The sequence below is a fragment of the Rosa rugosa genome, chromosome 5 (assembly GCF_958449725.1).
Source record: "Rosa rugosa chromosome 5, drRosRugo1.1, whole genome shotgun sequence".
NCBI classification, from domain to species: Eukaryota; Viridiplantae; Streptophyta; class Magnoliopsida; order Rosales; family Rosaceae; genus Rosa; species Rosa rugosa.
Genome location: NC_084824.1, coordinates 16,456,201 through 16,469,630, shown reverse-complemented (window position 1 = coordinate 16,469,630; position 13,430 = coordinate 16,456,201). Strand labels below are relative to the sequence as shown.

Below are 13,430 nucleotides of genomic sequence, written 5' to 3'. Positions count from 1 at the left end.
CACGACCCGCCATCTCTTTAGGGTCATTAACAGGTCGATCCACCCTTGACAGGACAGGTTAAGGGTTGATTTTATCGTATTTCGCTGCTTTAGTAAGCATCCTCTTGCTCTTTCACTACACATTGGTGATGACAAAGTAGTTTCTTCATAGCTCATACTTCATATATTATGGCTCTGTCCCAACATGGAAAAACGAAACAAATCCCTTCTCTATGTATTATTCTTAAGATGAACTCATTACTGGTGAACTATATACACCTCTGTGTTTATCTGACTCTATCTTTAAACAGATTTCAGTATGACGTAAACTTTCATTTCACATGCATGTTTCAAGAAGGAGAAGGGAAAAACTGGGATTAATCATATACATTACAAAACTCAACATAATGTCACAAGGGCAACTCATAGCATTAACCCCTTTCTGCATTGGCGAGATAAAAAAACCAATGTCAGACCTTTGAAGTTCAAAACATGACGACTTCTTTTGCAAATACTTGGTCCTAACTATCTATGTTAACCACCGTAACGGATCTTGAGGGATTCCGGAGGCTCTTCTTCCATGATTCCCGAACCTGTTGTAGCCAAGTACTTGCGGATGGTTGTTTTACGGTCTCCAAGGAAAGTGTGATCCAAGAAGTTGTTGTATGCTATATCGTTGAGATTCTTTGCTGCTAACACACTACAAAGGAATACTTAAACCAATTTAGTGTGCATCATATAAGTTGGTATTGCAAACACTATTCAGACGCAGAATATGAACTTCTCAAGTAACTACAGCATATAAGTAGATTAGCTCGCTCATTCAGAGCCAGAAAAGCAATTGAGAAAAGACAAAATCAAGTCGGTAACAGTTCAAAAGGTATTAGCAAAATATGTAATGAAGATGGATACAAGGCATGGATTCCTGCAGCATAAAGTTACTAAACTAACAATGCAATGGTCTCTGCCACATCTTTCTCCAGTTAAAACTAACCTACCAATCAATTACAGAGCCAATATGACTTTTAATGCAAGTACAATGAACTAATGAAGTCATTAAAAGATTTATACTTACCAGTGACGAAGGTAAGTTCGGCAAGGTAAGATATCATCCCTCCAAATCTTATCAATGTTATATTGCCCAAATAGCTCAAAATACATTTCCTTACTTCCTGACACCAGAGAGAAAAAATCAGCAGCATGTATTGGATAACAAAATCAAAACAGTTCAACCAAAACCATGCGTTATTTCTTTGTATCTAGTGATGCTACCTGAAAACTACTAGCTAACTACACTTGTGTTACAGTACACTATCTATAATCATTTCAAGTTTAATTACCAATTTAATGGAAGAAGCAGTTAAACTCAAACTAGGGATGATTTACCTTTGCATCTGACTCTGAAAAATTCTTCATCACTATAACGAGCACAAAGCACCTGCGTAGATACCCCAAACCAATAAATCAACACCACCAATAACCAAACTAAACCCAAAACCAGGTCAGAGCAAGTTAAATCATTGGTATCACATATTTCACATTTTCCACTCACCGCTCGATTATCAAATGGCTTCCCATCAAGGCTTTCAGGCAGAACCTGCAGGAGGAACAAATAAATTCCAGATTAAAACGCGAAGGCTTTTAACATTTGCTTTTTTCTCTTTGGTGATTAAAAAGCAAATGTAGGAAGCATTCTAGTTACTTACCGCTAGGAATCGAAATTCAGGCTCCCTCTTGATAAAAGCCGGAATCTGAGTAACGTAACAATAAGTTGAGATTAGCTCACACTAGTTCCCCTTCTATCTCAAACACTCAATAGGCACTGAAAGTCTGAAACACATATAGTCCTAATTTCTTACCTCCGATTTTTCAATCTCAAACACTGTCACTATAAGGCTTTCGCCTTCATAAGGCTCCACACTCAAACTCGAAATCTCCTGCAACATTTACCAAAATCACAAAGTTAATGACTTCAAATTAGAATTTGGAATTCAGACCAAGAGTCAAGCTTTCTTGTTTGATTTTCTTTCACCTACCTTGGTTTCAGGTTTGGCAATGCCACGCTCGAAGAAAATCGGAGCCATGTGAGCGAAGACTCGCCGGAATCCGTTCAACCGCGCCGCTCTGAAGTTGATCAGCTCCGGAAATGTACTCCTCGCGCTTCTCTCTGGTTCCCGAACAACACACACCGCACCGTTTAACAGGTAACCGTACGGAAACAAACAGGGACCAAAAAGACGACGGATTACGTACCGGAGAGGAGAGAGCCGAAGCCGCAGATGGAGATGTAACCGTCGGGCGAGACGATGGTTTCGAATTCGGACTCGTCGTTGAGCTCGATCGGTTGGGGTTGAGTCGCCGGAGAGACTGATCGGCCGGAATCGGAGGACATGGCGACCGGAGATGGATGGCGGTGATGGGAGGAGCGGAGGAGTGGAGTGTGGGTGGAGCTGTGGAGGGTTGGGAAGGTGAGGTGGCAGTGGGAGTGGGAGAGAGGTTGGCGGTGAGGACACGCGCCGGGAGCGAGTGATTGAGGAGATGGAGGGAGGGAGGGGCGGAGAGCAGTGGTAGTCATGAGCAAGTGAGCAACGGAGACAACGAACACAGCGGCGGGGACTGAATGACGTGCGCTTGAGCGAGAGTAATATTAATGGACGGTTAGATATCATCGACTAATTTTCTATAATGGCTGGGATCAGTTCGTTTACTTGCACCGTCCATGCATAGAAGAATTTTTCCTTATTTAATTTTTTTTCATTATTACTAGGTGTAAGGCATCACCAATATGATTGAATTTAAAACTATATCGTACATTGTCTCAAAAATTGATATCCAATATTACATATACATTATACACGGTTCTACATGTTTCAAAATCTGGTGCTTTCGACAGATTTCAAATATGGTACCTTAGCCAGATACCAAAAACTACACATGTTAGCCAAGTAGGTGTATATGTACATAGTGCAAAAAATGGCCGGTTAGACTTGGCAAAAAATAGTTGATGCTAGTAGTTAAGATTAACTATTTTACATCAGATACTCGGATGAGTCTTTAGCTGATTCTGTAATGTCAGATTCATTGTTTGCAGAAGGTAACAGTTCTTTCAAAATTTCAGCTGAGATGTCATCCCTGCTAGACAGAAACAATCATGTCGGTTTGGAAGCAGAGGGAAGTATAAATTGTGCATCTTATTTGTCTACATGAGGAATAGTGTTATTGTTATCACTATATTGAGTTCCTATATCCATTGAGCCAATACTCTAAGAAAGTGGCTCAAAAATCATTTTGACACATATGCACATCGCGTCTTCCTTGTGTATTCAGCCGTGATTGCAGATGAGATCATAAGACAATATTTTCTCTATGAAGTAAAAGTTATTGTCGATAACATACAAAATTTCACTTTCAGTGTGAATTATATATATATATATATATATATATATATATATATATATATATATATATATATGTTATTTATGTGGACATATTTCAGAAATTAAGAACTTCATGGAAATGAATGAAATATTTCGGAAAATTATTGACAGAAACGACATAGCATATGAATTTTGTTTTGATATTTCGAATTTACGGCTTGCCTTCGACTAAGGTGAACTCGGTGGTGGAATAACCGAGTACTCGGTTTCATTAGTGAAGATACCCTTTACCAGCTTATGACTTGGATAATGCTGAAACAGAGAGTGATATGGAAGTTGGCGTTTAGGAACTAGAGAAGGTCTTGAGTTGTGAGAGAAGAAAATGCTATGGCTTATGGGTGGTATTTATAGATACTCATGGGATGAGTCATGACTTACGAGGTTGAACGCACCCTATAGCTACCTACTTTGAATTAGTTAAGTGTCCCTGTAGATGCAAGCTGTACGTACTTACTATTCTCTTGGATATATCCAGAAGGGTCAAACAAAGCACCCCAGCCCCAGTTATACTATAGTACGTGCCTAATTGGCTCTGGATGGAATGGGTCATCATGTTCTAGATGTTCTTATTTGCAATTTCTCTTTGAAATTCCAGTAGTTAACTTTCACAGTTTAGCTAGCTAAAGACTTCATGTTAAGTCTAACATGTTAAAAGTGAGTGCTCCTTTTTCCACATTTGGATGAGAAATTTGGCTTTTCACAACTTAGAATTTGAGGCGGCATCTTAGACTAGAATGATAATTCAACATGAAAAATATTAATTCTTTGAAAAATCCCCTTGCCTAAGCTCAAGCTCTGATCTACAGGGTGAGCTTCATCCTTAGCTATAAATACCACCTCCAGGGCTCATACTTTCTCACACCAATATCAGTATTCACTTTGCTTCTTCCACATTTCAATTTTTTCACTTCAGCTCCTTAATCATCATCATGGGTGTGTTCACTTATGAAACTGAGTTCACCTCTGTCATCCCACCACCAAGACTCTACAAGGCCTTTGTTCTTGATGCTGATAACCTCATCCCCAAGATTGCCCCACAGGCTGTGAAGAGTGCTGAAATCGTTCAAGGCGATGGAGGTGTTGGAACCATCAAGAAGATTCACCTTGGTGAAGGAAGCCAATACAGCTATGTGAAGCATCAGATTGATGGACTTGACAAAGACAACTTTGTGTACAAATACAGTATAATTGAAGGTGATGCTATCGGAGACAAAGTTGAGAAAATCTCTTACGAGATTAAGTTGGTGGCATCTCCAAGTGGAGGCTCCATCATCAAGAGCACCAGCCACTACCATTGCAAAGGTGAGGTTGAGATCAAGGAAGAGCATGTCAAGGCCGGAAAAGAAAGAGCCGCTGGTTTGTTCAAGATCATTGAGAACCACCTTTTGGCCAACCCTGAGGCCTACAACTAAATCAAACTATGATAATGCTACTGCATTATACTGTGTCGTTGTGTCATGTTCTTTATATATTTGGTGTGGCTTTGATATTCATTTCCTTTTCTATCGTACCAAGCCAGAGATTGTTTTGGCTTGCAGTCGCAGTGATGACGAATTGTGAAGTTTTTACATTTCATTTGAATAAGTAAAGAATAAAACGTTTGTTCCTCTTCATACAAATCTGTGGTCTTCAGGTTTTTGCCAGGAACTCCATTTTGAGGTTCAAAATGCAGTAACTATGATGGAAAGCATACATATATGATATACCGGACAGCAGGGCCGGGAGTCAGTTGGACCTTTGATGAAGTTGTATATATAGTCTGCAGGTAGAGAGTTATCTGGCAAGTGACTGGTTAAAGTCTTTAGTAATTGTTAATTTTTAATATAACAGTGTTAGAATTGACCAATTAATCTGGCTAGAGGAATCTTATTCACTAAAATTCCAGTCTTTTCATCGATCATAACCATTTTGATTAGGAGAGGCTCATTCTTTAGAGAAGTTCTACAATATATCATTATACAGATTTAGTCGATTTACTTTGATACAAAAATTAAAAGATAAAATATTCTCAAACTAGTTTACTAATGCATGGAGTCAGCCTACCTTTAAATGGAACTACTTTACTTGATGTATCAGTATATTGAATTATTGATGTACCATAAACAAATTCAGTTCTTTATTGAAAGATAAGATTAACTCAATCCATACAAAAATACAAATACTTTTCGTTGAGTAGAATTCGTTGGCAAAAGTCACCAAACAAAATTCCGTGGCAAAAATAATTGTGTATAATTAAACCGGCCCATGACAATTTGCTGAGCCCCAATACGACCCAAACCAAAGCAAACACACCACCGAAGTAAAAACAACGCATGTGCCGTAAATTGTAAGAGCACATCTCGCGGCAACACTTTGAGAACGTTTTCTCGTTCGAAGGCAAGCGATTGGATCGTTGAAACTTTGAGGTACGTTGGCTTGCGTAGCGTTTTTCACATTCTTGGTTAAGTGAATTCCCCAAGTTCTTATTTTAGGGGTTTTGCTTTCTATCATCAGCTAGATCAGAGAAAGCACCAGATATTTTATGTAGTTTTGATTAATGAGTTGAAGTAATGGGATACTAGCTAGACTGAAACTCCAGTCTTTTCATAAAATCATGAGAAGATATTTTGATTCTTTATAGAAAGATAAGAAAGGATTGACTCCATGCTATAAAACAGTCATTACCAAAAATCTTTACTAATGGTGAGTTGTAATTTTCAGCAACTGTTTGGACAGTTACCAATTGCCTAAATACTCCAAGTCTTGATGACTCATTTCTGTGCGAAGGTTTTGTGATAGTTTTTGGTTTTTCAAGGGTGTTCTTCTTGACTATCTTTCAGGATTTTTTTTTTTTTTCTATAGTTGTAACATGATGGTTTATCTTAACTAGGTTTAACAGAACAATGAATTTGCAAAGTGCTGGTTTAGCTTTTTATTTCATAGAAAACATTACAACATTCAATGTTTCAACAATCCAACTGCATTACTGGAATATCAGCTGAAGAAATGGACAACAAACTGCTAAGAAATTTAACAGTATTCATTAGGATTGGCCAAGAGGTAGCCTTCAACAAGCTTGAAGAGGTGGGACGCCTTCTCTTTTCCAGCCTTGACATGCTCTTCCTTGATCTCCACGTCACCTTTGGTGTGGTAGTTACTGGTGCTCTTGATGATTGATCCTCCATCGGAAGATGCCACCAACTTGGTCTCGTAAGAGATCTTCTCAATCTTGTCGGACAAGGCATCTCCTTCGACCAAACTGTAGCTGTAGACAAAGTTGTCTTTGTCAATCCCATCGATCTTGTGGGTCACAGAGCCGAACTGGCTGCCTTCACCGAAAGTGATCTTCTTGATGGTTCCTACGCCTCCATCCCCTTCTATGATTTGAGCACACTTAACTGCTTGTGGAGCAATCTTGGGGATGAGATTGTCGGCATCAAGGATAAAAGCCTTGAACAATCTTGGTGGTGGGATGACGGATGAGAACTCGGTTTCATAAGTGAACACACCCATTATCAGCTTATGAGTTGGAAAATGATCAAAAGGAAAGAAGAGTAAAAAGGAAATTGGTGTTTAGGCACTAGAGGAGGTTTTGAGTTGTGAGAGGAGAGAATGCTACGGGTGGTATTTATAGGTTACTCAAGGGATGTGTTATTATGACTTATGAGGTTGAAGTTCACCTATATGGAGACCAGTTAGTGTGAATTAAGAGTGTCCCTGTAGATGCAAGCTGTACTTATCCAGAATGGTCAAACAAAGCACCCCAGTCCCAATTATTGTATGTACCTAATTGGCTTTGGACGGTTTAGTTGACAAATAGATAATGGGTCAGGTTCTAGATGTTCTTCTTTGCAATTTCTCTTTGAATTTTCAGTTTACACAAATAATGTCGGGCAGTCAACATTGGCTGTTCCATTTCAGTTTTCTTTGTTTCTAGACTTTGCTCATTCTGATGGTGTTGCTCTACTTTGCTTATATCGACTGCAAAGCTCGAGCTATTAGCTAGTACTTCACAATCAAAAATGCAAGTCTAACAGTTAAAATCAGTGCTTCGTTTTCCACGTTACGATGACAATTTGGGTTTTTCACATCATAGAATCAGCCATTTGAGGCGGCATCTTAGACTTGAACAATAGTTCGCATAGAAATATTAATTCTTTGAAAAATCCCCTTGCCTAAGCTCAAGCTCTGATCTACAGGGTGAGCTTCATCCTTAGCTATAAATACCACCTCCAGGGCTCATACTTTCTCGCACCAATATCAATATTCACTTAGCTTCTTCCACATTACAATCTTCTCATTTTAAGCTCTTTAATCTTCGTCATGGGCGTGTTCACTTATGAAACCGAGTTCACCTCTGTCATCCCACCACCAAGACTCTACAAGGCCTTTGTCCTTGATGCTGATAACCTCATCCCCAAGATTGCACCACAGGCTGTGAAGAGTGCTGAAATCGTTCAAGGTGATGGAGGTGTTGGGACCATCAAGAAGATTCACCTTGGTGAAGGAAGCGAATACAGCTATGTGAAGCATCAGATTGATGGACTTGACAAAGACAACTTTGTGTACAACTACAGTATAATTGAAGGTGATGCTATCGGAGACAAAGTTGAGAAAATCTCTTACGAGATTAAGTTGGTGGCATCTCCAAGTGGAGGCTCCATCATCAAGAGCACCAGCAACTACCATTGCAAAGGTGAGGTTGAGATCAAGGAAGAGCATGTCAAGGCCGGAAAAGAAAGAGCCGCTGGTTTGTTCAAGATCATTGAGAACCACCTTTTGGCCAACCCTGAGGCCTACAACTAAATCAAACTATGATAATGCTACTGCATTACAATGTGTCGTTGTGTAATGTTCTTTATATATTTGGTGCATGTGGCTTTGATATTCATTTCCTTTTCTATCTTACCAAGCCAGAGATTGTTTTGGCTTGCAGTCGCAGTGATGACGAATTGTAACGTATTACATTTCATTTGATTCAGTAAAGAATAAAATGTATGATCATCTTTATACTTATTAGCGGTGTTTAGTTTTTGACCTTATATTTGTCAGTGCTTGGCCTGTAAGTGTGTAACTGTAAGAAATTCATGAGCAATTTCTGCAAACAGATTAGATGGGTTAGAAATGCAACATTTATTGTATTTTTAACTGGTTGATGTGAGACTTTATTTGAGTTGTTTCTATTTTTTCCAGGAACATCATTTTGAGGTTCGGAATGCAGTAATTATGATGGAAGCTAAAGGAACATATACCAGCAGGGATGGAGTCAAGTGTACCCTGAATGAAGTGGTATATATGATCTGGTAAAGAGTTATCTGGTTAATGACCACTCAAAGTCTTTATAATTTTTAATGTAACAGTATTAGAGTTGGCTAATCTGGCTTAGATGTTGACATGAATACAGTTTTCTATTTAAGTAATGGAATAGTAACAAATTTTAGTCTTTTCAAAATATCATAACCATTTTGATTCAGAAAGGATGACTCTTTATAGAAAGATAAGGAATGATAGACTCGATCACTACATACAATCTGTCTTACCAAAAGCTTTTACTGATGGTGAGTCCAACTTTCAGCAAATTATATCGAGCACAAGTTTGCCATCACTGATTTCTTCATAGTTCTGACTGTTTGGACTTCTACCAATATTGCTACCTCTAGAACTAACTGTCCTAAATACTCTGAAGTCTCAACAAATCTTTACTGTTGCAAAGGTGCTTTTGTGACAGTTTTTGTTTTGAATAATACTAGGTGAACAACCTTCTTAAAGTGCTTCTGGACCATCTTTGAGGATATCTATTATAGCTGCAATTTGATAATTTAGCCTAGTAGGGAGTTATTGAACAACGAATTTCCAAATTGTGATTAAAGCTTGTTTATTTCATAGAAAATTACAACATTCAATCGCTTAATGTTCCAACGGGAACATCAGCAGAACAAATGGACAGCGAACTGATAACAATTAAGTTTAACAGTATTCATTGGGGTTGGCCAAGAGGTAGCCTTCGACAAGCTTGAAGAGGTGGGACGCCTTCTCTTTTCCAGCCTTAACATGTTCCTCCTTGATCTCCACATCACCTTTGGTGTGGTAGTTACTGGTGCTCTTGATGATGGATCCTCCATCGGAAGATGCCACCAATTTGGTCTCATAAGAGATCTTCTCAATCTTGTCGGACAAGGCATCTCCTTCGACCAAACTGTAGCTGTAGACAAAGTTGTCTTTGTCAATCCCATCGATCTTGTGGGTCACAGAGCCGAACTGGCTGCCTTCACCGAAGGTGATCTTCTTGATGGTTCCTACTCCTCCATCTCCTTCGATGATTTCAGCACACTTAACTGCTTGTGGAGCAATCTTGGGGATGAGATTGTCGGCATCAAGGATGAAAGCCTTGAACAATCTAGGTGGTGGGATGACGGATGTAAACTCGGTTTCGTAAGTGAACACACCCATTATCAGATTATAAATTGGGAAATGATGAAAGGAAAGAAGAGTAATAAGAGAATTGGTGTCTGAGAAGTTTTCAAGTTTTGAGTTGTCAGAGAAGAGAATGGTAGGGATGGTATTTATAGATTACTCATGAGTTGAGGTATGAGCTGGTTGAAGGTTACCATTAGCTTGTGACCTTGTGTGAGCTAGTAAGTGTCTCTGTAGAAGTTGTACCATTCTCTTGGATTATGTTCAAAATGGTCAAAGAAGGCACCCCAAATCAATTTATAATTCCCAATTGGCTATAGTAGACAGAGAGAATGGGGTCGCGTTCTAGATGGTCTTATTTCAATTTCTATTTGAATTTTTAGTAGCTTCCTTCGGTGTTTTCACAAAGTAATGCCGGGATCGGAAGTCAACATTGGCTATCCATTTTATTCCTCTCTTGTACTTGCAATCAATATGTTACGTCCGAATGCTCCTTTTTCCACGTTAGGATGACAAATTGCGTCTTCAAATCTTAGAATTAACAACCATCTGAGGTGCCTTCTTAGACTTGAGCCATAGATCATTGATTTTTCATTGAAAGTCTATTTTTATATGGGAACTATATTAGTTATTTGAAATATTCCCATTTCGTAGGTCAAATTTTTTTTTTTTTTGATACGATTTCGTACGTAGCTCAAAGTTGATCTAGAGGGTGAGCTCGACCTTAACCTATAAATACCACCTCCGGGGCTCACACTTTCTCACACCGATATCAACATTCTCTTAGCTTCTTCCATGCACATTTCAATCTTCTCATTTTAAGCTCTTTGATCATCATGGGTGTGTTCACTTATGAAACTGAGTTCACCTCCGTCATCCCACCACCAAGACTCTTCAAGGCCTTTGTTCTTGATGCTGATAACCTTATCCCCAAAATTGCCCCACAGGCTGTGAAGAGTGCCGAAATCGTTGAGGGAGATGGAGGAGTAGGAACCATCAAGAAGATTCACCTCGGTGAAGGCAGCGAATACAGCTATGTGAAGCATCAGATTGATGGACTTGACAAAGACAACTTTGTTTACAACTATAGCATTATTGAGGGGGATGCTATCGGAGACAAAGTTGAGAAAATTTCGTACGAGATTAAATTGGTGGCATCTCCAAGTGGAGGTTCCATCATTAAGAGCACCAGCAACTACCATTGCAAAGGTGAGGTTGAGATCAAGGAAGAGCACGTTAAGGCCGGAAAAGAAAAAGCTGCTGGTTTATTCAAGATCATTGAAAACTACCTTTTGGGCAACCCTGATGCTTACAACTAAATCGAACCATGAGAGTGATACTGCATTATATCATGGATAATAATCTATGTGTCTTGTCCTTTGGTAATTGGTGTGGCTTCGATATTTTGCCTTTTCCTTTTCATTTCTGGCAAGCCATTTGTTTTTGCTTGCCTTTCGTTTATGGTGAATTGTAATGACCGATTTCATTTACATAAGTAAAGAATAAATCATTTTATAATCTTTGCAAATTTGCGGAGTGCCCGTTATTTTAGTATTTTAAAATTACATCTCTGGATTAACTTTAGTATACATTCAAATTAGCCTAGGCCATGAATCTTATTGATCACACATGCATTGACCCCGTCCAGGTAAGTACTTTGCACGGTTGTAGCAACCCTTTTGTTGTACCTCTTTACTCGTCTCCTTCTTCTTATATTTCGATATGGAACATGTTTTTTTTTTTTTTTTATCAAAGAAGGGAAAATCTATTAATACGGACAAGCTAGCCCAGAGAGATACAAACAATCCCGCAAGGGGTACACATACAACAGAAAACATGGGTCCTACAGGTTTGGTACTTTAGACAACCGCCTATTGGCCCATCTCATGTATGATCACTACATCCCATTAACCTGATGCTAATCAAGTACATTTTCAATAAAACTAAGACTATGAGTTTAGTGAACAAGCTTAGCCGAACGGATTGTACGCAGACTTTTGCAATACCAATTTTAATCCCTGCTCAATCTACTAAAATGAAAACTTAATGTAATGGTAAGACTCCTAACAATAAGACTACTTGCTCTCCTCAATCATGGCCGGTACTACTGTAATCTGTGAGATATGTGTGTTACATATACATGCCTCTTATCTACAGCTTAATCTTTGACCAACTCAACATAAAAATTGAAGGATTAATGAACTCCTTTACTAATATTAATTGCAGTTATTTGGAGGTGTGCAACTGGATATTAACACTTTGATTAAAGAGCTAGAGCGGCTAAGTGATCGAGGCAGAAGCGCATAGGCAAAATGCATATAAGGTCGGGAATTCGAGTTTATATGTACCAGAATCAAAACAAGGATACATAATCATGCATTACCATCTCATTTCGTCCGCCATCATCAGTCACATTACTCAGTAAAATCAGTAACTAATTTTTGAGTGGAAATGAGCATGTTCCGAGATTATCATATTAAGGATAACAATCAGTATAAATGATATTACTTTGATCAGTCTGACACAATTTTCACAAGGAGAAACTCTATTGTGAGAAGTTTGGGGAAACTAACCTTAATAGATTGCATTACAACTCAAAGATAATAAATCCAGATAAATAAGATATCGTGTGAAAAGAGCAATTAACTTGTAACACTAAATATCATGTTTCCAGAACAAAAACCACTCAATCTCATGCATGTTGAAGGCTGGTCTTGGTTGAATGTGTTTTAAATTTCAACAACACGTACAACTGAAAATTTGTTTCCTGACTAAGTACGTATTTGCAATTTGGTAAAATGTATAACCTGCAAACCACATTTTTTTTCATCGAGCGTTAATTACTGTTTGAACCTAAATATGGCAAGACCCACATGGCAGACAGGTGGGTCAGGCCCACAAGACATAATCAATGACCACAGTTGAATAGTTGCGGAGTAATAAATGACCGCGGCATTAATGATCACAGCTAAATGGTCATGGCATATTAAAGATTTACAAAAACTAGCTATTAAATTTGTAGCATAAGATAATGCTTTCAGAGAGCCATTACCAAATTTGGAGAAATCAGCTTGAATGGGCATTAAGGGATCTTGTTGTTGGAATCATTAGCTTCTGGATTTAAACAATTTGAATTTTATTTGTAATCAATCTCAACAATCAAGGCTGAGATTGTGTCTTTTTCTTTATTCAGTAGTGTTATCATTCACTATAAAAATAAATGACTATAGTCATCTTTGTCAGAGGTCCTTAACCAAACACGATTGCATATTTTATCTCAACATATTGCAACACAATTATCATTTTTTACGTGTATTATCTTATCATTTTTCTTTATTGGTATTTGTCTATCTTTTCTGCAATTTATTTTGCTGTTTTTTACGTACTTGTAATTTATCTTCTTGTTGGTTACTATCCTGCATTTTATTTCCTGTGGTTTCTATATATATATATATATATATATTTCTTTATCTTACTGCACTTTATTTGCTTGCACTTTAATTTATACACTTTCCACATATCATATTAAGAAAATTATAAAAATTATAATCACCAACACTATCACATCAATCACAAGTTACACAGCATGAAGATTCTGGCTAGTAAAGCCGATCCATGTTA

General features: G+C 38.2%; 6 protein-coding genes across 6 annotated transcripts; 3 read left to right on the top strand and 3 right to left on the bottom strand.

Annotated features, from left to right (window-relative positions):
- Positions 1-343: 343 nt before the first annotated feature.
- Positions 344-2,609, bottom strand: LOC133709972 (uncharacterized). Its single transcript, XM_062135936.1, has 8 exons — positions 2,233-2,609; positions 2,016-2,146; positions 1,839-1,916; positions 1,686-1,730; positions 1,532-1,576; positions 1,366-1,417; positions 1,055-1,151; positions 344-679 (listed from the first exon to the last, which is right to left on the bottom strand). Exons 1-8 carry the CDS (start codon positions 2,552-2,554, stop codon positions 514-516), a joined length of 936 nt encoding a protein of 311 aa, XP_061991920.1. The 5' UTR covers positions 2,555-2,609; the 3' UTR covers positions 344-513.
- A 1,621-nt stretch (positions 2,610-4,230) lies between these two features.
- On the top strand, positions 4,231-5,035 carry LOC133712767 (major strawberry allergen Fra a 1.08-like). Its single transcript, XM_062138880.1, has one exon. It carries the CDS (start codon positions 4,346-4,348, stop codon positions 4,826-4,828), a length of 483 nt encoding a protein of 160 aa, XP_061994864.1. The 5' UTR covers positions 4,231-4,345; the 3' UTR covers positions 4,829-5,035.
- Positions 5,036-6,299: 1,264 nt separating this feature from the next.
- LOC133710017 (major strawberry allergen Fra a 1.05-like) lies at positions 6,300-7,025 on the bottom strand. The gene has a single exon (XM_062135987.1). It carries the CDS (start codon positions 6,906-6,908, stop codon positions 6,426-6,428), a length of 483 nt encoding a protein of 160 aa, XP_061991971.1. The 5' UTR covers positions 6,909-7,025; the 3' UTR covers positions 6,300-6,425.
- A 321-nt stretch (positions 7,026-7,346) lies between these two features.
- LOC133713059 (major strawberry allergen Fra a 1.08-like) lies at positions 7,347-8,411 on the top strand. Its single transcript, XM_062139185.1, has one exon. The coding sequence runs from the start codon at positions 7,719-7,721 to the stop codon at positions 8,199-8,201; it is 483 nt and encodes a 160-aa protein (XP_061995169.1). The 5' UTR covers positions 7,347-7,718; the 3' UTR covers positions 8,202-8,411.
- An 834-nt stretch (positions 8,412-9,245) lies between these two features.
- On the bottom strand, positions 9,246-9,979 carry LOC133710032 (major strawberry allergen Fra a 1.05). The gene has a single exon (XM_062136004.1). It carries the CDS (start codon positions 9,843-9,845, stop codon positions 9,363-9,365), a length of 483 nt encoding a protein of 160 aa, XP_061991988.1. The 5' UTR covers positions 9,846-9,979; the 3' UTR covers positions 9,246-9,362.
- A 578-nt stretch (positions 9,980-10,557) lies between these two features.
- LOC133709999 (major strawberry allergen Fra a 1.07-like) lies at positions 10,558-11,352 on the top strand. The gene has a single exon (XM_062135969.1). It carries the CDS (start codon positions 10,646-10,648, stop codon positions 11,126-11,128), a length of 483 nt encoding a protein of 160 aa, XP_061991953.1. The 5' UTR covers positions 10,558-10,645; the 3' UTR covers positions 11,129-11,352.
- Positions 11,353-13,430: the final 2,078 nt, after the last annotated feature.